Source organism: Siphateles boraxobius, unplaced genomic scaffold, assembly GCF_051911475.1.
Source record: "Siphateles boraxobius isolate OS27281-9 unplaced genomic scaffold, OSU_SipBor_1 130, whole genome shotgun sequence".
NCBI classification, from domain to species: Eukaryota; Metazoa; Chordata; class Actinopteri; order Cypriniformes; family Leuciscidae; genus Siphateles; species Siphateles boraxobius.
Window position 1 is genome coordinate 40,109,219 of NW_027508734.1, and position 26,019 is coordinate 40,135,237.

Genomic DNA, 26,019 nt, shown 5'->3' on the forward strand with positions numbered 1-26,019 from the left:
GAATAAGATTCCTTAAAATGTAAATGTTTCTGCAATAGGTGACTTAATGATTTTAGGTCCACTCCCCTTCTCTGTATAACATCAACAAACAAACACACTTTATTTTGTCTTCCTGCCAGATAATCTAGTCATCTTTTTCACCCTCTCTGTTTTTCTTCCTCTCATAAATGTTTCTGATCTGCACCTCAGGGAATCCCGTCTAGCCCGTCTAGTAAGACCAGGTAAGCAAGGTGACAATACGTAATAACACAATGAGGCAGGAATATGTAGGCTCGCTCCTGCTCACTTTTTCTTTTCCTTGTTAACTGAGTGCAGTCAGACATAAACTGTAGGTGAGGTGAGCTGGAAGGATGGATAACAGTGTTTACCTGTGATTTTGTGTTGTAGGTAATGATGCATTTGAACTTGAATAATATGTCACATGGTGAGGAAGACAAAGCAGCTGTGTAGATTTAACTAGGGAGAGAATTCATCTGACATAGGCTACATCCTGTTTTAGCATTAATGTGGAAAAGCTCCCAAGGCTAGGAAAAAGCTGTAATATGTTGTTCTTTAAAAACAGTCAATAGTTCCTTTGAATAATTGATGTAGTACTGTATAAAACCATTCAATTTGATTCAGGCATTGTTTGTTACAAGCTTACAGACATTAAAGCATTCAGTGGTCTAAATCCTGCCAACAAATTGCCTGACAATTTTTTGCTATATTAAAATAAAACATAAACTTATTAAAGTTAGTAATTTGTTTATATCAAGCTGATTTTGAACACCTTGGACTTCTACTGACTAGGGATGGGCATGTTTAATCGACGATCGATTATTGATCATTAAGAATTTCGTCGATCACGTTAATTTGTTATCGATTATCATTAAACTAATGCTGCTGCGGAAAGTGAACGTGTTCCCCGGGCTGGTCAAGTTAGCGCGGAGGTACCTGTGCATCCCGGCAACGTCAGTCTCCTCAGAGCAGGTGTTTTCAGCGGCTGGACTGAAGCCTTGTTTACACTCGAGGCGTCCGCAAGAGCGCGAAGGTTAGCGCGGCAAAAATGACGTCATTGCGGTATTCGGTGTTTCACAGGCGAGCGCGTCGAGTATAAACGCCTCGTCTGTTTGGGGAGGTGCGCGCGCAGTCTGCGGAGACTCGCGCTGCAGAGCCAGGCGAAAGTGTAAACGAGGCTTGACGGTCAAGTTGCGGTCGCGTCTGACCCCAGATCATGTCATCAACATGCTTATCTTTCTCAACAAAAATCAGTAGACTGGTGTAGAAGTTGTATGTGAGTTACTAGTTATTTTTTACGAGGCTTTGTTAAGTAGCCTAGCCTAATTGATTGTTACAGTAATCTCTCTCACCCTCTTTCTCGACTTCGTTCTTGGATAGTTTTGAGTTACATTTTGACAAAACCTGTCAGATCTAAGTATTATTATGTTTTTGGTTAAGTTATTGTTTAACATGATTTTTTATTATTATTTATTATTTTGGAACAAACAAGGGTCTCTGTTTAAGAACGCCAACTCGCAGCTGCAGGTTCCGTTGCTTTCGAGCACCGCAGCGCATATATATCTTCAAGTTTAGCCTAACCGAACGTCCAGTTTTACTGCCACAAGTTGATCATCTTGTAATAAAGATCTAATCGAGGAAAAACACGCTGTATTTTTGTATTTTCATTGCCTTTTTAATTTATAAAAAGTTAAATAAATAATGAATTTGAATAAAAAAATATTAATGATTAATCGATAGTCGATCGTTAATTCTCCCGACGATCGACTAAGAAAATTTAATCGAATGCCCATCCCTACTACTGACACATAGCAAGCAACGCAAAGCAATTGCGCAAAAAAAGTTGTCAGGGTTGGTTTTGAGTTTCTTTTTATTACAGTAATTTTTATTGACCCCTTGATTCCTTTTAGTTAAAGATCAGTCAGCATTAAAGATAGGCCTAATTTACAACATTGCAGTTATTACACTAAATGTAGCCAATTGTAAAAGTCACTATGAAATCTATATATATATATGAATTATTCATTGTTTTAATTAATGTGCCGTCTCAATCTTTAACAAAAATAATCCAATCGCGATGAGCAAGTGTCACATTCTGCAGTCGCGCGCAGTTGCTCTCCACCGGCACCGACTGCAACTCGGTAACAATTTAAAACTCTGATATCGTGTTTGTATGTGTATAAATTACTAATGCCAGTGGTGAAATTCACTCACATACTGTCCGCATTAATTAATTTCGTAAGCGAAAGTCTCTGATAATAGGGCGGTGAATAAAGAACATTATTCGGCTGGTCATGTCATCTCAAGATGGAAGAGGCCCTTACGACGCACATGTAGCCCAACTACAACAATCCAGCGTTTGTCTCCTTATATGACGTGAGTGAACATGATTTAAACGTATATTTAAGTACACCAACACACAAACACCTTAAGCGAATGAACGATTTCAGGGATCCAAACCGTGAAATATAGGCTACCGTAGAAGAAAGACAAACATAGCTGTAGCCGTACACAGAAATTGTTGGGATGAAAACCATAAATCGATCCAGGCACACGACTCAGGTCTTCTGAGAAAAATGATTATTTGTTTTAAGATCGTGTCTTATATATATTTGTATGTAGCACCTAATTTCCTAGAAGATTACCTTATGTGATGTTAAAGGCTTGCCATAGCTACAGCGCCCTTAATGCCTTAAATATAATAAGATTTAATTGATCACGAAAAACAGGGTTTGCACCTACGTCACGATTTGGTCAGTTACCCGGATGCGCGTCCATATTGGAGATACTCGGATGTAAACAACAGCATGGATTGCACCGTTTATGTACTAAACACATTTGTTACACTAATTTATAATGTCTAAACTACGGAAAAAACACATGGAAGCTGCGAAATCATATAGAGAATGACTTAAAAGCAGGAAAGAGCACAGAATTTTGACGAACTAAAGTTAATATGTGGTAAAGATCCGAATGAGCTAGCTTCTCTAGCTCTTACCGCTGTTCTTCCTTCTATTTCTTATCCCGACATGGGCTACGTCCAGATTGTCAGTCCAAAAAAAGCACATGAAATCTGTTTCAAGCTACATCCATATGTGGATTGAAATCCTATTCAAATCCTACACAAATCCGCTTCAGTCTGAACGCTCTGATCGGATTTCGCGTGGTAGGTGACTTTCTCACACCACGTAAAATGTAAACGAGGCTGCCGAAACACGGATGGGTTGTTGCTAAGTGCTAGCCTAGAAATCTAGACGCACCCTAGTGGCGGCAAAAAATTTTTTTGCAGCCAGTGTGGTTGCAACTCTAGCAACTCTCTGTTGACTTTTGAGCGGGAAAAAACAAAAACTGGCCAGGCCAATCAGATCGTGTATAGAGTCGGCGGGCGGGCTTAACATAATGACGACAGAGTTGCAACGGTTCACTGCTACTTGAAAACAAAGAATGGCTGATGCTGCCATAGACATATAGATAGACGCCCTATCGACCGGTACTGCCTATTGACAGGGACGAGCCGTGGGGCCGCCATCTTAAACCGGTGACCCGCTCCGCTCAGTGTAATCTGTTTTGCAGGTGCAATGAGCTGCCAGCGCATTTAGTTAATCATATCTCACTGATTTTCACGCAGGTTTTTTTGCTGCAAAGGTCATACACGTAGCTACGATACAGGAAACATTGAATATTTTGTTCTCAAAATACAACCAATAGTACTTACTTACGGTAATATTAAACGTTAAATCTTACTTGTGAGAAGTAATCCCCGAGTGATGGTCCGCCGATTTGAGCAGGAATATGCTGCAGATACAGATCTACTGCTGCTATGCAACGCAAATAGGAGTATGACCGGTTTAAGGTGTCTCTGGCCAATAGGGCATCTAGTCTCTATATGATGTCTATGTGCGAAACACTCCCCCAGTCGCTCTGACTACGTCACCTTCTTCGTTGGTTGGTTGCGGCACCTTTTCTGCTCTAAACAATGCCTACTTCCGGTTCGTACTGTATTAGCAGTGAGAGAATGACTTCGGGCTCTACATGTGCTGTTGTTGGTTGTTTTAACAATTCAAAGAAAAAAAAATTTTTTTTTAGAAACTGAGTGCTTTGAGCATAAGATAAAAAGGAGAGGATGCCCATGTCCGGTTCCGTATCAGCTAATATTCAAATGCCAGAGAGTAACATAGACGTTTTTGGTTAGCTGCGCTAAAACTGAAGCATCCACCGAAAAATGTGTATGTCTGTTCACACCATTTTGTTGACAAACGCCTAATACGTTACCAGTAGGGATGGGCATTTCAAGCAAAAATAATATTCGAAGATAGCTGGGTATTATTCAATTATTATTCGAAAATCGCACCCCTCCATCACACGCATGCACACACACATGCATGTATAGGCTACACACCAGAGCATGTGAGCAAAGCAGAGCAGTGTGACGCTTAAATATAAGTTAAAAAAACTAAAACATACTTTTTATATTTATTTTTCACAATATAATGTTTTTTTTTTATTTCATCTATGTTGATTATATAAAAAGCGAACCGCATGAGATGAGTCAGATAGGATCAAGATGCCCAATAGCCTACATCAGATAAAATTTGGAATGGGTCAGACATGATTTTGACCACTTATTACGTTTTGTTTTGTAGAAACCCTTTCTTTAAAGTGAATTTCGTTTAGTATAAATTGTATCTTCATTTTAATCAATGTTTCATCAACAAATTAATTGGAATTATATATAAGAAGCAAATATAGTAGACAACATAATCAGGACACGGAGGCGCAGGCGCGTGAACTGGAGGGCGTTTCAATCAACCCAAACTCAGCGTATAAGATTTGCCTCAAAGACCCGTGGAGTATATAAGCCTATAGAAAGCTTAAAATGTCTACTTTTAAACAAAATAATTAAAAACGAACAGAAATGGGCTGCTCTCTGCTTAATTCGTATGAAGTGTGCATTTCTCTCTATAATGTAAGCCCGTTCACTACTGCGAAGATGGCGAGTCTGCATCGTCAACTTTATCTTTACAGTCGACACTGACAGAAAACACTAGTTTATTAATAAACAATTCATGTTTCATGAATCATGCATAATCATTACTTTTGCCGGGTTTTTTTTTGCAAGCTTTATGCGTGCGTTGAGATGCGGAATAGGCAATATATTACGACAACGCTCATTATGGTTTAGCATTCTCTCCCATATAGTATAACATCCAACCCAACTTCAGTCATGCATGGGCAGCCCTACTTATTTCACATATTTTCTAACCAGCACATCACTGCGGGCGTTCTGAGCGAGCGGCACTTAATCTTCATAAAGCTTCGAACCGGAAAAGGACAACCGGATTACGGTTCAAACCCGCTATGAATCATGGGTAAATTCACTAACCAGGACAAAGGTGGATAGTGTGCAGAGGGAATTTGAAAGACAACCGTTTATCCCGCCCCTCGGATTGAGGCATGCCAATGGAGAGTTCCCACACCTAACATCTTGATGTGGGTCTGGTATGCCAGGCTAGCTAAGAGCCAGACAAGCAGAAAATTATTATTTCGAAACATATTTTAAAACCGGCGCAGATAAGAGCGCGGTAAAAGGCTGTGCATACCAGTCTCCTACAGTTCTGCAGCAGCTCAAGACACAGGAGTCCAGCGCGGCGGCTACACATTTCCATGTTGTAAAATTTAAATAAGACAAAATTATTATTATCGACCAGGTAGAACAATTCGTCCATCCACCATAGATCATTTCTCAAATAGCTTATCTGATCTGTCCCAGCTGCTGCCTGAACCCAAACAAACAGATGAACTAGACGAACTAACTAGCACTATGAGCTCCATTCTCTCTAGAACATTGGATATTGTTGCACCCATTAGATTAAAAAAGGTCAGAGAAAAAAGTATAGCACCATGGTACAATAATACTACGTATGTTTTAAAGAGAGAAACCCGTAATTTAGAGCGTAAATGGAAAAAAACTAATTTAGAGGTCTTTAGAATCGCGTGGAAAGACAGTATGTCACGTTATAAAAAGGCCCTTAAAACGGCCAGGGCGGAGCACCTCAGCGGAGCACCTCAGCAAATTAATAGAAAACAACCGAAATAATAGGTTTTTATTTAATACCGTGGCTAGACTAACAAATAAACAGACGTCGTCTGAACAAAATACCTCGTTACAGTTTAGTAGTAATGATTTCATGAACTTCTTCACCGAGAAAATTGAAAGCATCAGAATCAAAATCGTAAACGTTCGATCTCTGCTCGCGCCTTTTAATTCAGCCGCAATTATCACCCCGCAAGAACAATTACAATGCTTTACAACCATAGAACAAAAAGAGTTAAATAAACTTATCACTTCATCTAAAACAACAACATGTTTATTAGATCCTATACCAACTGAACTACTGAAAGAAGTGTTACCTATAGTGGAAGAGCCTCTTCTCAATATTATTAACTCATCTTTATCTTTAGGTCATGTTCCAAGAACGTTCAAGCTGGCAGTTATAAAACCTCTTATTAAGAAAACACAATTAGATCCAAATAACCTAGCAAATTACAGACCCATTTCGAATCTTCCATTTATGTCAAAAATATTAGAAAAAGTTGTGGCTGCTCAACTCGGCTCTTTCTTGCAAGAAAACGACATCTATGAAAAGTTTCAGTCTGGATTCAGGCCACATCATAGCACTGAAACTGCCCTTGTTAGAATCACAAATGATTTACTTTTAGCTTCGGACCAAGGCTGTATCTCAGTACTAGTTTTACTTGATCTTAGTGCTGCGTTCGATACTATAGATCACACAATACTCTTAGATCGACTACAAAATTACACTGGTGTTCAAGGACAAGCATTAAGCTGGTTCAGGTCATACTTATCTGACCGCTACCATTTCGTCTACTTAAATGGAGAAAAATCGATTATAACTTCGGCAAACTATGGAGTGGCGCAGGGATCTGTGTTAGGCCCTTTATTATTCTCAATATATATGCTGGCACTTGGTAATATTCTAAGGAAACATGGAATTAGTTTCCATTGTTATGCTGATGACACTCAAATATATATTTCATCACGGCCAGATGAATACGCTAAATTATCCAAATTGACAGATTGTGTTAATGATATAAAAGATTGGATGACGCGTATTTTTCTTTTATTAAATCCAGACAAGACAGAGGTAATACTTATCGGTTCTAAAAACCGTCCACAAAACCCTTCACAGCACGACTTTAACATAGTAGGATGCCCTGTTACTTTATCCGCTACAGTAAAAGACCTGGGTGTTATACTAGACCGCAACCTGTCTTTTGAAAAGCATATTTCATATGTTACAAAAACAGCCTTTTTCCACCTTAGAAACATTGCTAAGCTACGTAATATGCTATCAGTCTCTGATGCAGAAAAGTTAGGTCATGCATTCATGACCTCGAGACTAGATTACTGTAATGCTTTATTAGCTGGTTGTCCTGCATCTTCAATAAACAAGCTACAGTTAGTCCAAAATGCAGCCGCTAGAGTTCTTACTAGATCAAGAAAATATGATCATATAACACCGATTTTATCATCACTTCATTGGTTACCTATAAAGTTCCGTATTAAATACAAGATATTGCTTTTGACTTATAAAGCTCTAAATGGTTTAGCTCCTGTGTATTTAACGGATCTTCTATCGCCTTACAATCCATCGCGCTCTTTAAGATCACTAGATTCGAGGCTTCTGGTCATTCCTAGGATATCCAGATCAACCAAAGGAGGCAGAGCATTTTCACATTTAGCTCCGAAGCTCTGGAATAGCCTTCCTGATATTGTTCGTAGCTCAGACTCTCTCTCCCAGTTTAAAACTAGACTGAAGACGCATCTATTTATCCAGGCATTCATATAAATTTTTATCTTACAGTTACTGTAAATTCGGCCTCTAGTTCATAAACGCCAGAGGAGAACTGGCCCCCGACTGAGCCTGGGTTCTCCCAAGGTTTTTTTTTCTCCATTGGGTCATTTGATGGGGTGTTAGGACACCATTAGGTCACTGGATGGAGTTTTTCGGTTCCTTGCCACTGTTGCCTTTGGCTTGCTCAGTTGGGGATATTCAAATTAATTAACCAATCATACCATTGATTAGCTTTACCAAACTTGGATGTCTTTTTTTCCAGTAATAAACAAACATTGTTAAGTTGTTTTGATTGATACTGTGAAGCAGCTTTGATACAATCTGTATTGTGAAAAGCGCTATATAAATATATTTGACTTGACTTGACTTGACAACATCTCTATTGCAAATGCAAACATCGGATCTGAACAGTTGCGATACACAGTGTGGACATCATTTTAGATCAGATTCCAATCGGATACAAGATAATCGGATTTGGACTGACAGTGTGAATGTAGCCATAGTTAACTACTTTACGTCAACATTTTAGCCATAGTCAACACTTCATTTACACATGTGGCTGTTGCTGTGCCTCTCTCAACCACAAACGGCTTCTTTCATGCGTTTTTTGCACTCTTCTCTTTAACTTTTGGCTATTTATAGAACTCGAAATGTTTTTTCCCGGTGCGACTGATTAGTACAGACCAAAACACGACCATTTTTCAGCAGCAATAATCAGCCAAATATGCAAGTCCGTTCAGTTCAGTGGCATTGTTTACGTTCAGTGCATCTGATCTGCAATTAGAGTTGACTGTTTCTAAGTTTCTAAGTCAGAAATGTACATTATACAAATCACGCAGTTAGCTAACAATGTATTAAAGGCTGAAAACTATGAGCTCATTGAAGTAATGAATACATGTTGTTAGCAAATGATTATGATAAATAGACAATTTTGCATTGGTGCATGTTGTTTCAGAGTTTGCTTCATCTGAAGCCCCTGTTGTAGTTGGAGTCATCTATTCAATGGTGTACCTTTTCAGTGCCTTATTGATCACGATATGACTGAATGGGACTAGCAAACCTCCTCCAGTAGGATACCACTCCTACAGGGATCCTATTTTCCATCATGAAAGGCATGAAACATAATCCCTGTGACCTTTCACATGCAGCTTGATCTGATCGTCTTACTCATGGATTTCTATATAGTGGAGACCTTTGGCATATTCCAAAGATTGTTTGTCACTAAAACAACCCAAGTTATCCCTGTGATGAAGATTAAATTAGGCCAGGTCTGTGTTTATGAGGGGGGGGGGGGGGGGGCATTAGACATGAGATTTACAGCCTATATGTGTTTTTCAAGGGGTGAATCTCACAAATATGGAGGGTTAATGATTACACTGGGTCATGTAGTAGTAGACTATCTGCTTCCTAAATGAATGATTGACCTACAACTCGCGCACTTTGAAATATGTTAAGCAAACAAAATCACACAGATTAAAGATTTCATAGAGCAAAGTTGAAGGCATCTCCAGTGCAGTCTGTTTGTCTGCAACATCAATTGGTGTTGGACAAAATTAGAAGAGAATAAAAAAAATTAAAGGGTTAGTTCACCCAAAAATTTAAATATTTACTCGCGTCAGAATATGCCAACTTCCTCACTATATAGTAGGTGAAAAACACTATGTGAGGAGATTAGTTTTCATAGTATTAATAGAACAGTAGCTGAAAAGAACCCAGATTATCTACTATTTATGGCATGATTCTGAAGTGAGCATTTGATGAGCACTTTACAATCCCATGAGGCTACAGGAGAAGAGTTGTAAATGGCAATGAAGCGATGCAACTGATGCTGGTTGGTCACATGACCACATGGGCGATGTAGTAGTCTGAAATTCAGTCATACTTAACCAAAATTCATACTATATCAAACATACTTTTTAACAGTTGCAAAGTTGTACCTAGACTCATCATTTACTCACCCTCATGTTATTGCAAACCTGTATGACTTTTTTCTCCTGCAAGAAACAAAAATTTGATATTTTGAAGAATGTTGTAAATCAAACACTTCTGGTGACCAATGAATTCCATTATATGGACAAAAAAGCAGACATTTCTCAAAATATGTTCCACAGAGAAAGAAAGTCAAACAGGTTTAGAATGACATGAGGGTAGTAAATTATGTCAGAATTTACATTTTTTTAATCTATTACTTGATTACTTGATTCGAAATAATAACACATTATTACAATTATACAATAATCTTTTCTTTTTGTTCCCACTTCTCATTGTTATGATCCAATTGCTAGATTAAACTAAATTTAAATCCACCACTATTATTCTATGCATAATAACAAGTAACATTACAATCAAAAGTGGTATAACCCGCCTAAGGTGTGACTCCTTCCCGTGTAGAAATAGAGAGGACTCCACCCCAGTGCCATTAACCCCACCCTATGAAAGCAGCCCGGCTACAGTTCGGTGGGAGCTGGAGAACGCACACAGGTGAAATGTTGCTCAACGGGTCTGATGGGAAACAAGGCTTACGTAGCCAGCTCAGATACAGAAAGACTGACATCTCTCTCTCTCTCTCTCTCTCTCTCTCTCTCTCTCTCTCAGTCAGGAGGAGTCTATATGGGACGTTGTCACTCTGGAGTTGTCTGCACACTGGAGGGCTGTGTTTCTACTGACCTCTGCACATTGGAATACTGAGCCTCTTTTTTCCTCCTGATTCTCTCTCACTCTCTCTGTTCTCATCCGGGGGAAGGAATTCTGGCAAAGCTGTTGAAGGGAACTTTTCCCCCCATTCTTCCTCTCTTTCACACACACACACACACACACACACACAAACACACCACGTTTATCCTGTTTTGGTGTGTCGCCTGCAGTGGTGGGCGCAGACGTTGATAGTGTTTGACTGGATGTGTGACTTGGACAGTGAAAAGGAGATATGCTGCAAAATGGCATGACTGGTGCCATTCGCACCACAACCACCACAGAGCTACCAGACCTCAATGAGGTAGGAAACACTAGTGAATAGTACTTTTATCTCTCTTACGTTTTCTTGCTCTTTTGAACTTTGTTTCCTTGTGAATGTTCGACTATAACTGATTCTCAATGAGGTGTTTATGTTTGTTTGGTTCATTCTCAGTCCTCTGTGTCTCTCACTCTGCTCTGGACTGTGCCCTAATGGCTTGTCCATATCCAGGCTAATCGTGTTTATGTGTGCGAGGCAGCGTTGTGTTGTTCAGAGAGGGGCCTGTAATAAGAGCCACTGTCCTGGGAGGCAGGGCACTGTCATGTTTATTTTATCAGGGCCTGGCGCTCAGCCGCTGTTGCTGCGGTCAGCTGCCATTCAGAGACATTCTTACAGCTAATCAGTTGACACCCTCTCAGATAGTGCTAACCAGCGTAGAGGCCATCAAAACGCTGAGAACCACATTTCTGACTGTAGTAATTATTGATTTGAATTGAATAGACAGCCACATCTGAAGTGGTTAATCATTGAAGCATTTCTAAGGGCAGTCATATTTAAATACAGTATTGTTATTTTATCAGTCTCAGCAGCCTTTTTCTCCTTTTCATGCATGACATTTCTCAGATCAGATAAGCGTTATCTTTGAGAGGACTAGGAAGTTTTTGTTTTGGTTTCAGTGAAATTGCGTTTAATCTTGTGATATCAATCATCAGATTGTCTGCCTAATTAAACATAGATTGTGACTAATCATTGTTTGTTTGTCTGTCTTTCCATTTTTGCATCTGTGTATTTCTGTGACGAATGTCCACCAGAGGAGAATCAGGCGTCTCAGATTAACCCTCCGGCCCGAGGACAATCCTAAAACCCAGAATGAAACCGGCAGCTCTGTAAGTATCATTTTAGCATCTTTCAGTACGGCCAGACAGATTGGCGCTAGCCATCTCTTCACGTCAGAATAAAACACTTCCTCTTTCCCTGACTTTGGCATCTTCAGTTTGTTTGGGTAGCCCCTGAAATGGCATGATGGCTCGACAACAGGATAAGATCAACAAGATTACATAAATGACTGATTTCTTCAGATTATGACACATCAGCTGGTGATACTCTAGATCGAGGGTTTATTACAAGGTCTGTGGTACTATAGTGGTCCCTGCATGTTTTTTATCTTTTTGTTTTGTTTTTCACATTATATAGAAAACAAGGAATACAAAAACAGTAGATAAAAAGTAATGTACACTATAATTTTCAAAAGTTTGTGGTCAGTAGGATTTTCTTTTAAGGAAATTCATACTTTTATTCAGCAAGGATACATTAATTTGATTAAAAGTGACAGTAAAGACTTTAAAAAAATGTTTTATTTAAAATAAATTCTATGTATCATGGTTTCAACACTGATAATAACGAGAAATGTTTCTTGAGCGTATTACAATATAATCAGCATATTTGAATGATTTCTGAAGGATCACGTGACACTTTTGCTGAAGCAATTGCTGCTGAAAATTCAGCCTTTATTATTTATTAAAAATAATATATATAAATCAGATATAAAGATATAAATCAGAGACTGTGTTTTTTCTCTAGATCCATCACTTCCTTTGTGCGTCACAGATCCATACTGCCGTGCCAGTATCATGAGGGTCACCTATACTGATAAAATCACATGCAGATATGCACACAAGCGCGAGATTTCGCTCACTATTGGCCGCCGACTCCCATTCTTGGAAATACATGTAAAGATTTCATAGTTAAACGTCACTTACCAAGCCAATATGTTTAGAAACAAGTTAGGCTTATAAATATCCTTGAGCTCCCCCCAAAGCTCAGAGTCACATGAAACAAAGCTCATGAAATTGAAACCTATTTACCAAGGGAGGTGAAGTTAGTTTTGAGCTTGTTTACGATACAGGTTAGTCTGTGTGACAAATTAATATGTGTATTTGACAGTACCTGCTATTACATGCCTTCTACTGACAGTGGTGTACTGAGAAATAAGTCAAGAGAGGTGTGTCAGCACGTTCATGAGAGTTTTTATCTGTACCTTGGCCTGGAACTTGCACCCTGCAGCTCTTAGTCCTTGAAGCTCAACTGATATCCGCCCTGTTTGGTCTCTGATAGGAGCTGTTTTGGGAACATCAGGGCCTTTCGTAGCCCAGACACTAATGAGAAATAGAAATCCAGGAGCTCAGCCAACAAAAACTGTTGATGGCCTTATCAGTGTCTTTCTCCTGGGAAGGGCCAGCGTCAATACACAAAACCCAGGCCTGCCTGATGAGCTGCCAATGGCCAGTTAGTTTGGGAATTTGGCGATTGCGAATTTCAAGTGAGGGCAAAAGATTTTCCCATGCAGATTTCGTATTGTGTTCGAGGTGGTCACGTCGGCCAACAGAAAGCTGCTTCTTTCTTTTCTTTTGCCTGTGAAATTTTGCAGATATTTTGCTAATGTGACTGCACCTTTATGCATATAAATTAGCTTTTTTGTTAACATATTGAAGAATATTAAACTTTTATCTAGCCTTTATGTTAATATTAACCAGTTATAAGTATCTAGCCTATCTTGGCGAGGTTAGGTTTCACATGGGGATTTTGCATTGACTTTCAATATAAAGCTTTTTAAATGTAATTCTTCGCAACATAATTGATGACATAACTGTTCAAAAGTGAAACAAGGTCAATGGAAGACAAAATGAGGAGAGGGAAGAGTACGGTCAGGAATCGGGATAGTTAAGTGTAAAGACTAGAGAACATTTCATTTAAGTGAGATATTCTATTACGGTCTGACAAAGAACCAAGACCAGAATCCACTTCAAAATTAAGATGGGTGTGTGTGGTAATCCTATCCTCCATTGCATACTATCTACCTGTGGCCTGGATTGCCTGAGTTACAGCTGTTGAATTACAGAAAGGCTTGAAATTTGCACCGATCCAGTACCAGTATTACAATAAAAACATTTAGCTAAACAACAAAGAATGACAACATAACTGGTCTCAGCAAATCCGCTTTATACCAACAACACCCACTGCATGGAAACAGATATAGTGTACTGTAAAATACAGAGACTAGACTTGAGTTTACACCCTCCAGCACATCTTTCTAAAACAACAATAAACCTAGTGAATAGTGTTCAATTCAATCAGTAAGATTACGTGAGCAGCATATAATATGAAACAGGGAAAACACGCCAAGATAGCAGAGCATGAAAGTTTAATGCAACTGAACTTTGTTAATGTTGTCTGCAATTGTATTGTTAGATGCTTTTAGTAAAGTATTTCTGTGAAATGTTATACTGTCTGGAGGATTTTTTAAACCAGTAACTGTATTTTCTAGCATAAGTATGGTGCTTTGTGTTTTATTATTACATTTAAATAGATAGTTCACCCGAAAATGAAAATTCTGTCAATATTTACTCACCTTCATTTAATTCCGAATCCATAAGACTTTCATTTGTCTATAAAACGCAAATGAAGTGTTTTAAAGATGAATGAAAGTTTGGAACGACATGAGGGTGAGGAATTGATCACAATTGTAATTTTTTAAGAGAACTATCCCATTAATACTTTATGAAGTAATCATTTTATTAAATGAATAAGGCTCTAGAGGCTGCACTTTATCAGGATGGCCACCCCAAAAGATGAATTACTCTATAAAATGATTCCAAAAACGTTTTTGCAAATAACTACACATAAGGCCAAAAAAGGAGGTCCTGTGTTCAACTATTTAAATTTCTCTCCCTTCTTTGAGTACCTTAAATTTACTCTCATAGGCTTGTTTTTGTGGATTATCTGTCAAGTTCTATGAAGTCCAGTGCAGAAGGCCATGATAACACTGGCATCATTGTTCTATCTTATCTCCACGCACTCCCACACATCTCTCCCTGTCTGTCAGAATCAGAGGAAAACATTTATCCAGGATTCTCGGCATCTGATCCTTTTTGCTAATGAAGAACTGTTCTCATGTTCGCCTAACAGAATTCAGTCTCTGTTAGTGAGGAGGCTGAAGCTCTGTGCTTTGTTTTGGAGAGGAGTCCTGAGGAGGTGTGGTCATGACATGAATGAGATTACAGTTCTGAGAAACTATGTCCTGAGAAGAGCAAAGGGAACGCCACACCCCGATCACAGCTGGAATTCATTAATGTTTCATCTGATCTCAGTACAATGTGAAAACAGCACCATGTGAAAGATGGAACATGGTTTCTTATAAACAGGAAGACTGAGCCTTTTTAGAATTGTTGCACAAAAACATCTAGCAAGGGCAAAACCTGTGATGTCTGATAATGCAACATTGCTTTTCTAAATATCAACCCAAGCATCAATATGTGTCTGAAAAATTTGATAAACCTATAATGATACAATGTGTTACATCGCAGGGGGAGAAATTGGTCAATGGTTCCTGGAAAAATAAAAATGGGCTCATGCAGAGAGAAAGACCACCTGGGAGAGAATCACCTCAACAAGAAGAAAAGGTACGATAGCTTCTGAGAACACAAACAAACCCAAATGTCTATTACCTGTGTAAAGATTGAAGGTGCTCTAAGCGATGTTGGGTGACATCACTTCTTGTTGATGTTTAAAGTATTGTCAAACAAAACGGAGGCTAGCTAGACTCCTCATCCGCGCACTAATCCCCCAAACCCCACCCCCAAATCCTTCTTGTCGGTTATTGGCTGGAACAGTTTGTTATGTTTCGTGGTGCGGGTTAGCCCAATTTGTTTTTGTTGCCGTTTTTGGAGCCTGGGGGTGTCTGCAGAGACCGCGTTTTTTTTTACAGTGTGTTCAGGGGACAGGCCGATAGCGGATAGTGAGGAGATGTTTGCTGTATGTGGCAAAAAATGTTTTGGCCTAAAAAACGCGTGACATCGCTTAGAGCACCTTTAATCATATGATTCTTCTAGTATGATCATCATAAGTTGTTCAAACACCTTGGGGTCAGTAAAATTTTTTTATTAAATTTTTTGGTGAAAAATGTATAGCCTTTTATTTTAAAAGAAAACATTTAAAACTCTTACCGACCCAAACTTTTTGAACATTAAAAGACACAGTATTTTTCACTGGATCCATTATATAACTGTGCTTTCAAACACAATAGACTACATATGTTTTATATATGTTTTAATGTCTTTGTACCACCTGGTAATATTATCTGAGTCATTTTATCTATGATAGTGATGGAGTTTAAAACACAGGTGCTGGTTTCCCAAAAGATATTTGAGTTTGGTGTGTTATTGTTTGTGAAGCAAGCATGAGCTGTACTGTGTCTGTACAATTTGGCTTGAGGGCATTCTTTGCACAGTAAAATGCTTGTTCACTTCTTAAACATTACAAAAGAGCTTTCTTAAGGCTTGCAAAACATGAAATATGACTCCTTTAGACACTAAATTTTAGAGACATAAACGACCCAGTGTGAAAAGTTCTAGGACCCTGCAGCAGAATCAAAATGAATTGCAAGGCCATTGATCGCTAGCACTTTGCCCTTGAGCGAGAGCTTCTCATCTGTAGTTTGCCCAGGGGGTTTGCTATTTTGGCATTTTGGCATTGTCATGAAAGAAATATTTTCTCTATGTACTTTCACTGGATAATGTTAACACGACAGCATTCCAAGTTTCAAGTTCCTTTTCATATTGCGGGTGAAACTGCAGATAGAAAAAGGTATTTTTTTGTTTGTATGTTGTATGTTTTTAATTCTTTCGGACAGCATGATGCAGAAGATATGACACCCTCGCTTTGGACTATTCTGACTGTCTGCAGCCCAACCTCTCATTTTAAACACTCAGCAGCAATGATAAAATGTCACAAATATATAGCCATAACAGCAAAAGTCTCGCTCTTATTTGTTAACCAGGATGCTCTAGTAGACATACATACACAGCTGTGACATTGGTCTTCACGCATGTAAACACAACAGTGGCACTCTCTGTTTTTTACACATCCACAAGCGGAAATCTGACCCCTGTGGTCCTGTTCCCCCAGCAGCCTGTGACCAATGGCATCAGTAGAGAACAGCTTGCTCAGCACGGGCCCAGAGTTTATGGTGTGGTGCACAGCACAGGCTCCAACCACCAACAGGAAGTGATGGCACGAGACTGGTCTGCCGGTCACCTGAGGGATGAGATGAGGTACATCAGAGAGGTGAGCGCAGAGACTTTTCGTTTGGTACCTAGCTAACTGTGAGGTTAACTCGTTATTAACAGATACTTCATACTCTTCTTCAGGAATGTACATCCAAGCAGATAATGTATTTATTCTGTCCTAAAAGGTACGTGACTCTTTGGAAAAAGTCAGAGAGCGGATGTATGGCCAGTTTGGAGGAATGCAACAATCAGTGCAAAAATTATCTCAGGAATTAAAGGTGAGCAAAATGCTGCATGGTATTAAGGTTATAATATATAATGTACCGGTAAAATAAACCCCTGATCACCCTGTAATAATGTTATAATGACAGGCTGACTGCACATTATTACACAGATACTCGGCAAATAAATTAATATTTGTGGGCATCAAATTTTTGAGTTCAAATTATTTTAGAATTTCAAAAATAAATAATTATACATTATTATGTAATAATAATAATTAAGAATAAATTATAATTCTAAAAAAAATGTGTCCTTTTCAAAGTACAAAACATTCAGCCTAGCAATAAGACAAACACTGCAACAATATTACATTATTATTAATACTGACGCCCTCCCAGGTTCTTTTTTACTACAATCGGTAAAGGTTGGAATAAATTAGATTAGACTCTTTGCACAGATTTTTATCGATGCTGGCTGTCGGAAGTCAGGGTCAGTCTTCCAGTTGTCAGATTTGATAGAAAATTGCATAGTGTGTGATGGGCACAAGATTATTTTTTTTTGCGATTTTAGAATTATTTTTATTTTTATTTTTTCACATGTCTCCTAGCAACAAAGTGCACGTTTCTGCATGAGTTTGTTTTCAGAACGATTTGAAAAGTCTGGTAGTGTGTGACCCTCGGTCATTTAAGGGATAGTTCACCCTCAAGTTGTTCCTCCAAACCTGTTTCTTTCTTCTGTTAAACACAAAATAAGATATTTGAAAGAATGTTGGTAATCGAACAGTTGATGGGCCCCATTGACTTCCAGAGTATTTTTTTTCCTACTTTGGATGTCAATGGGTGTCTGGTTACCAACATTCTTTAAAATATCTTCTTTTGTGTTCAGCAGAAGAAAGAAACTCATACAGGTTTGGAACAACATGAGGGCGAGTAAATGATGACAGAATTTTCATTTTTGGGTGAACTATCCCTTTAAGTGTATGATGAACAGTTATTCTCTGTAACCATTTACAAAGTAGGCAAGTGTATTATACGTAGTGTTTTAAAAATCAATTTCAAAAGTCGTATATTCCACCAACGTTCAGTATTCCAGTTAAGTGAAGCAGAAAATGGCGGTAGTTGCGTTTGTTTAAATTGAGAGAGATGGAGTCGTGATATTAGTGACATGAAAGTAGGTCCATATTTCAGTTTCCCGATGTCACGATTAACCAATCAGTATTCCAGAGAGCTGTGTAATAATACCCAAGATTATTAACTACCTCAATGCCTTACTGTGTCAGACTTAAAAAAAATGTATAGTGGTACGACAAGTTCTCAATGTGCTGACTGTGTTTGTACTAGGCAGCCAACTCTCATAAGCGTTTCCTAGAGTCAGAGGTGAGGACGAGAAGTGCAGCTATGGACAGCTTTGACCAGATGAACAGCTCCCTCTTAACAGCAAACATTGATCTGCAGGTACACGATCAATGCACTCATTGCCATTTGACAAAGGTCTGTTAAGAGAAAGCTATTGACGTTATTTTTGTAGTCAACCTGCTTAGACTGGTCAACGTTTAAATGTAACATTAGAAAAAATCTAAATGCATGCTTTTAGAAACTACCTTTGTATTCATCCATATGATGTGATGTTGATCATGTCTGTTTTAGAAATCATTGCTGGAAAGCTGCCATAACCGTGTGGGGAACAGGGATGAGATGAGATCTCTGCGCGGCTCGTTGGAGAAGACAGAGGAGAAACTCAAGGAAACAGAGAGACAACTAGCAGCAGCACAGGCTGAAAACCAGTCTCTCAAACATCAGGTGCTTGCAAGCACACACAAACCGCTATTATACAATGCTATTATTATCGAGCAGACCCTTCATGGTATGAACATCCTTATACCATGGACTTTGCCTCTTTTTTGTTAGTGAAACATTACATAGATTATTGAGAACACCTATAGGCTAGTATGCAAATTTGGGCCCAATTTACAACATGTAAAAACATAAGTTGCCATGGCTTCCTGATCATACTGTATCATTTTTACAGTAGTTAAAACTCATAGACTACACTTTTACAGTAGTTAAAACCCTATATGAATGTAATATATAGAGTGGGGTCTTTGTATTATCCATTGTACTTGGAAATTTTCATTTTCTCCATGATGTGTTTCTTATAATTATAAGTGAATGTCAAAAAGTAAAATTGTACTGTATTTTATGCAGTATTTAGGTTCAAAATAAAAATATAGTTAAAAGAAATAAAAGTTACACAAAAGACTATTCATTTGTAATGAATGAAAATGTAAGATGAAAAAATGTCCATTTTGCTTTATCATTAGGTTTTACAAACATTTGTTGAGCCATTAATGTTCCACAGCATGGTTTGAGATTATCCAAAGGGTATCTCTTGTGCTTCATTGGAAACAAGAACATCTGATATTTTTTAAATGCTTGATGTCCCTTTTTACGTTAAAATCCATGCTATTTGACAACTAAATTGCTTTTTTTGTGTGTAGGTGGAGACTTCTCAGGAGGCGAAGACTCAAGCTTTGAAAGAGTTGAGTGCTAAGCTACAGAGGGAATATGAGGAACAGCTGCAGGAACAGCAGAGGACGTACAGAGAGGAGATAGAGGCTTTGCAGGTACAGATATGACCAAACAAACAGACTCTCACAATGCCTTACTGTCCAACAAGTTCACCAAGAACTGCACTGCATGATAATGCGACAAAAGCATTAGTTTATATGTGTGTGACTTTTTAAAGACTTTGTTATATCTAATTTTGTATTATACTTTACAAGCAGGGTATGAATTCCAATCTCATAACAGGAAACATCTGTAGATATTCACTAGGGAGGAGAGAAAAATGCCCATTTGTTTTTCTGAGTAAGGGTGCCATCTAGTGTTGATAGTGAAGACTTCAGAGCGGATGATGGTAACTGACTGAAGAAATTGTGACTGTCGCTCTGAGTGTATAATGAAAGACCTGTTTGTCCACAGGCACAGCTTGATGACTACATGAGGAGACTTGAGGAGGCTGAGAGGAATGCTCAGATAGCTGAGGCAAAGATCGCTGAAAGGGACGTAAGAATTACAGAGGTGGAAAGGCTACTAAACTGTATGGCTCAGGTAAATAATATCAGTTTGCTCAGTCTTTACCTGTTACCTCTGAAGAAAACTATTTATAAAACACTTCTCTCTCTTTAACAGGAGAAGGGTGACCTGATAAAAAGACTTGTTGAATGTGAACAACGCTTACGTGGTTTGGACCAAATTGACCACGTAGACAAAGCTGCGACCAAACAGTGAGTTTGCAGCTGCTGAGTCCAGTGATGTCATGTTTTCTTCATTCAAGATGGTTTCAGTGGACAGCCTATCTATAATAACCAGATACCACTATAATAATAATAATTATATTTCAAGTAGGCCTGGGAAAATAATACATTAATTTCAGCAATTAATATTTGCCTTTTAATCCATTCAAATAATTAAAGCAATTAAAGGGTTAGTTCACCCAAAAATGAAAATTCTGTCAGTAAATGCTTACCCTAATGTTGTTTCAACCCCGTAAGACCTTCGTTCATCTTCGGAACACGAATTAAGATATTTTTGAGGAAATCTGAGAGCTGGATCACTCCTCCATACTAGTCCATAGGCTTCTTCAGGGATTGAACTTGCAGGCCCCGAAAAGTTATTAATGACATCGTTAAAATAGTCCAAGTGACAACAATCTTAGGTTTATCAAGCGACGAGAATACCTTTTGTTCGCAAAAACAAACAAAAATAATGACTTTATTTCAACTATTCATTTCCTTCTCTGTGGGCCTCGAGTCAGTTCACTAGTTTAAAGCGGGACTATGCAGGATTTCTGTTTTTGTCAAACAGCGATCCCTAGAGTGGCTGTAGAGTATTTGTATTTAACGTTACTGTCGTTACTGTTACTCACGGCCTCTGCACTTCATAATAATAAAGTAGCCTACTGCCTGAGGCTTACCTGAGCCTAAATGCCAGATGACACCAATAAAGTGTATCATGTACGTCGCATTATTTAGCAGGGCTCTCAAGTTTTGAAGACAGGCAAGAGTGACATCCAGCCGACAGATACATTTTTGTCATTGGTTGTTGCGTTAAATCTTACCCAGATACAATAGTGCTATTTTCTGATTGGCTATTGTGTAGCTCGACGAACAACACAAGAGGAGACGCGCTTGATTCCTGCCGGTTCCACAGTGAGAGCGGCGCGGCCAGAGTTTTGGCATATTAAATATATTACAAATAGTTTGTCAGCGTGAGAAATACAATGTGTGGCGGGAGAGCGTGACAAAAGACCGAAATGAGTGACTGTCACGCTCAATGCGTGACACTTGAGAGCCCTGATTTCGTAACAATGCCCGTTATGATGTTGATTATTGCAATTTATCATAATAGTTTGCAAATTGCGCTCATTTTCACTATTTACAACATGTAGGCTTATTTATGTCCTGATAATTATGTGAGATATTGACAACTGTTCTCATGATAATCGCAGGAATCAACTTTAACAGTGAAAGACTGAGCGAGTGGGACTCTTGTCCTGTTCCTCATGCTGTCAGATTCTTGTTACCTTTTCTAGACTCTTCCGACCGCGCTTTCTTCGTTTTTTTCCGCCATTCTGAAAACGCAGGTCCGATGTTTACTTGTGTCTGACTCCTCGCTCGGTCAGTCTGCCATTTCCTCTTTCTCTGTTCCTCCAACAATGCTTTTCTAGCTTTCTGCTTCTTATATGCAAGCTTTGCCATGGTATGATAGTTGATCGTATCCTGGATGGGGGCGTGTACGCGTGCAGTGCCGTAAAGCAATTCGTTACCTCACGAGACCTGATATCACACGATACTTCCTAACACTGAGGCCGGCGATCCGCCGGCCCAAAGTTGCAAGGGTGGTTTTGCGGCTCACAGGCACCAGGGGGGTGCGAGACGACCACCATTCAACACGAAATCAGTAATATACACATTACAATGACTCCAAAGCTGTTCGGTTAAGGTAAAAATGTTACTTAGTTCTGCTTTAACAGAGTACGCTTCTGTGTTGTACGTCACACGCATCACCCACATGACCAGCTGACCTAGCGCTACGCAATTACACTAGTTTAACTGACTAGAGTCCCAAAGTGAAGAAAATGAATTTTTGTTTGTTTTTGCGCACAAAAAGTATTCTCGTCGCTTGATAAACTTAAGATTGAGCCACTGTAGTCACTTGGACTATTTTAACGATGTCATTAATAACTTTTCGAGGCTGGCAAGTTCAATCCCTGAAGAAGCCCATGGACTAGTATTGAGGAGTGATCCAGCTCTCAGATTTCATCAAAAATATCTTAATTCGTGTTCCGAAGATGAACGAAGGTCTTACGGGGTTGGAACAACATGAGGGTGAGTAAATACTGACAGAATTTTCATTTTTGGGTGAACTAACCCTTTAATGCAGTATAGATTACTGACAGAGATGCTATATAAAACTAAAGGCACAGCTAAATATGACATTTATTATAATGGGTTTATGTAACTATTTTTTTAGGTTTACTTAAATTAAAAGTTGTTATAATATTTTTAATGTTCTGAAATAGTTAATAAGCAATAAATAAAAACATTCTGATAATTTGCAGTTTAGGCCTGGCCCTCAATTATACTGTTATTAAGTTATTATGTGCCTATAAAAAAACGATTTAATTAATAAGTATCAGGATTGGTATCGCTGACACTTGCTTTCATAGTAGATAGTAAAAAGATGACATGAAACAAATATTTTAAATACTGTCTCTCTTGTTTCTACATTAATTTGGAGATTCCGTGTGAAAATATATTAATGATTACAAATTTGTATGTTTCTTTTATGTTAATTATGTTAATCGCGATTAATTATAAAAACCTGTGCGATTAATTCGTTAATTTAGACTAAAAATTTCTTAATTTTGCCCTCTCAGAGAGAAAAAAATGCCACCAGTGATTCTGATGGTAAAATTTTATTTCAATATTTTATTGTATGTATTATATGCAATAAATAATATGCATAAGCCGCATGTTTCCTCACAGGTCCGAGCAGCTGAAAGGGGAAGCAGCAGAACTCCGAGAGAGAATAAAGCACCTCAATGACATGGTGTTTTCTCAACAGAGGAAGGTCAAGGCCATGATAGAGGAGGTAAGGATATACAGAGACTGTTTCTTCTGTTAATAAAGGGTATTCCATGTACACAAAATAAACCAGAACCAAAACCAAAAATCATGACACCAATATTGTTTTAATTATAAAACAAACAAACAAATTTTGCAGGTTGAAACCTTGAGAGCAAAAGTTGCACAGAAGGATATGTTCATCACTGAGCTGCTAGACAGGATTGCCATTGTGGAGTGTGAGGTAAGAGCAACGTTTTCCATGTAGCAAAATGTGATTTTTGCTCATCCCTCGCCTTTACCAATCTGGAAAGCACAGCTTGGTTGGAATAAGCATGCTGAATGTGATTATTCCAGAATCCATTGCTATTCTGTCAGCTGTTTGAGTCCCTTTGGTTGTTATTCAAATTTCTCATGCATCTTATTTGAATTGGTCTTTGTCCAGTGTCATCTTTATATATCTGTGAAATCAATTCTTTACTCAATTTCCCATTGCCTATGATCTGACTCTGTCCTTTGCTTTGCTTCCTAGAATAATGAGTTAGAAGACAAGTTGAAGTATTTTATGTCTGTACAGAAAGCATCTGAGACTAAAGTAGTCACCAGGGATGTTGGAGTTGGCTGTGACCTGCCCGTTAGGTAATGAGCGCAAGATCAACTTGCCATAAGAAATTTAAAACTGTTTTCGAGGCCACGACTTCACACACATGCTCTCCCTGTTCTCATAGATCTGAGGAGCCAGTGTACGTCGCTCCTTCTCAACCCAGCCCTGTCTCACCGACCCCAAGATCCTCTAGCAGACTGAGCAATAGTCTACTTAAATACACCCCTGGCCAGTACAGCACAATGCTGCGGTCCAGTGTAGTACATACACAAGAAACAACGAGCAGTACCACACAAACTGCAACTCTATCTTCAAGTTATGTTCAGACAAGCAATGAAGACGGGAAGTCCGAATCTCCACCGGCCTCAGAACTGCCCTCTGCCACCAGCCCTCGAGTGAGAACCAGGCCGTCACAGATCTACACTCCTTTTATGAAGCTGATGGAGATGAGCGCGAAGATGAACATTGAATGAAGCTCTACTAGAATGGCAGTGGTCGAAGCTGATGGAACATGAAGTATTTTTGTTTTGTTACTGCTTGTGTAACATTGCAGTATATGTAAATAACCTACTGATCTGTGAATAACTTATTTTAGTAGTATACTGATGCACTGTATTTTGCTTTGTTTACAAAAAAGTGATTTTATGTGATAGCCCTCTATATTTTACAATTGTATATTTATATTTTAATTTTTCTGAGTGTATAACCCATATATTATTTTGTTACAGATAGGTATATAGGTATATATAAAAAACTCAATAATATCTATTTTTCAGCAAAGAAATAATGGTATCAGGTGTGATCAAAGCTCAATGCTTGAGTTCTAATAGATGTTTTTCACTTCAGTGTGTATTAACGTGTTTAATGGTTCCATTTATTTGTACAAAGAGCGCTGTTGACATCAGTGGCATCGTGCTCTATTGCACTTTCCCCCTGGAGTTGCTTGATGCATATACTCCAGCTTATTCACCTGATTTCTATAGCTCAGAGAAATTTATTCAGAAGGCCAGTTAAAAGTAAAGGTGTTGGTTAGACCCCATCGTTCTAGACCAAACATCACCTAGACAGATTGAAGATTGCTGAGAGAAAACAGGGCTCTGTGGATTGTTCACAGTGTTAATGTGTTCGTGCACTTCAGACTTACTTCAGACTCGCTTCAGTTGCCAAAATCTCATCATGATTTATGATGACTGCAAATGAAGGTTTATACAGTTTTGATTCTTAACCTGTCATACAAAACGCTCAAATATATTTGGTATTAATATTTTTCACTGACTGAGCACTATATTTACACAGAACTGGGTTTATTGTTCAATAAATAAAATGTCCAAACCTCCCACTCACTGGACTTTTTAAAATAAATGGTTATAGGCCTATACTGATCTGTGAGAAATCTCTTTTAAAAAATATGTTTATGTGTTATAAATAAATTATTGACGTTATATATGCAATTCATGTAAAATATAACTCTTTATGTATATTGCTAGGCATGCGCGTATTTTTTTATTTATTATTCTTAGATCTCAGTCAGTCTCTCATAAACTCACACACCAGTGGCGGAACTAGAGTTTTATACATGGGGTGGCCACTGCTACTTTCGGGGGTACACAGTACACACACACACACACACAGTGGAAAAGCTTGTGGAAGGATTTGGGTCACTCTGTTTGTGTCTATAAGTGTTGAACATCCAACATATTTGCAGAAAACAAAGCTGAACCACCAAGTAGATAAGATACCGCATGTGTCTGTTATGAACTGCTGCATTTATTTACAAAAAAACTCACATTTACATTTTTTTATTTTATTTAATCTTTTATTAGATATAGCAGGCATCAAGCAGACATGTCCTTGAAAAAGTTAAACAATTTTATTGCCCATCAATATAAAATCTTATCCTGGGAAGATTAAATACAACATAATTCTTTCTTTATAATAATTTATAATAATTCTAATTCTAATTATTTAATTTATAATTATTTTTTTTGTGTTCATTTTTGGGTGAACTATCCTTTTAATCTGGCAAAATCATCTCAACTTAAATTCCTGAATTGGGTATGTGATTGACTGCCTGTGTCTGGTAGATGCTCTGACCTGTTGCTGGTTCTGAAGTCTGACCACACTGACTCTGACTAGCCAGTGGTGATGCAAGGGCTGGGGGGTCTGTTTGCACC

At 38.4% G+C, this 26,019-nt stretch overlaps 1 protein-coding gene across 4 annotated transcripts; it reads left to right on the forward strand.

Moving 5' to 3' along the window:
- The first annotated feature begins 10,262 nt into the window (after positions 1-10,262).
- myzap (myocardial zonula adherens protein) lies at positions 10,263-25,323 on the forward strand. Of its 4 annotated transcripts, none has more exons than XM_077229462.1 (15): positions 10,263-10,355; positions 10,470-10,869; positions 11,640-11,714; positions 15,192-15,287; positions 16,792-16,950; positions 17,078-17,170; positions 18,455-18,568; positions 18,761-18,913; positions 19,612-19,737; positions 20,096-20,224; positions 20,306-20,400; positions 23,164-23,269; positions 23,402-23,485; positions 23,774-23,880; positions 23,970-25,323. In XM_077229462.1, exons 2-15 carry the CDS (start codon positions 10,801-10,803, stop codon positions 24,316-24,318), a joined length of 1,755 nt encoding a protein of 584 aa, XP_077085577.1. In that variant the 5' UTR covers positions 10,263-10,355; positions 10,470-10,800; the 3' UTR covers positions 24,319-25,323. The 4 variants fall into 4 exon arrangements, with proteins under 4 accessions (XP_077085577.1, XP_077085579.1, XP_077085578.1 ...); XM_077229464.1 differs by having other exon boundaries at positions 23,819-23,880; XM_077229463.1 differs by having other exon boundaries at positions 16,795-16,950.
- The last annotated feature ends 696 nt before the right edge of the window (positions 25,324-26,019 follow it).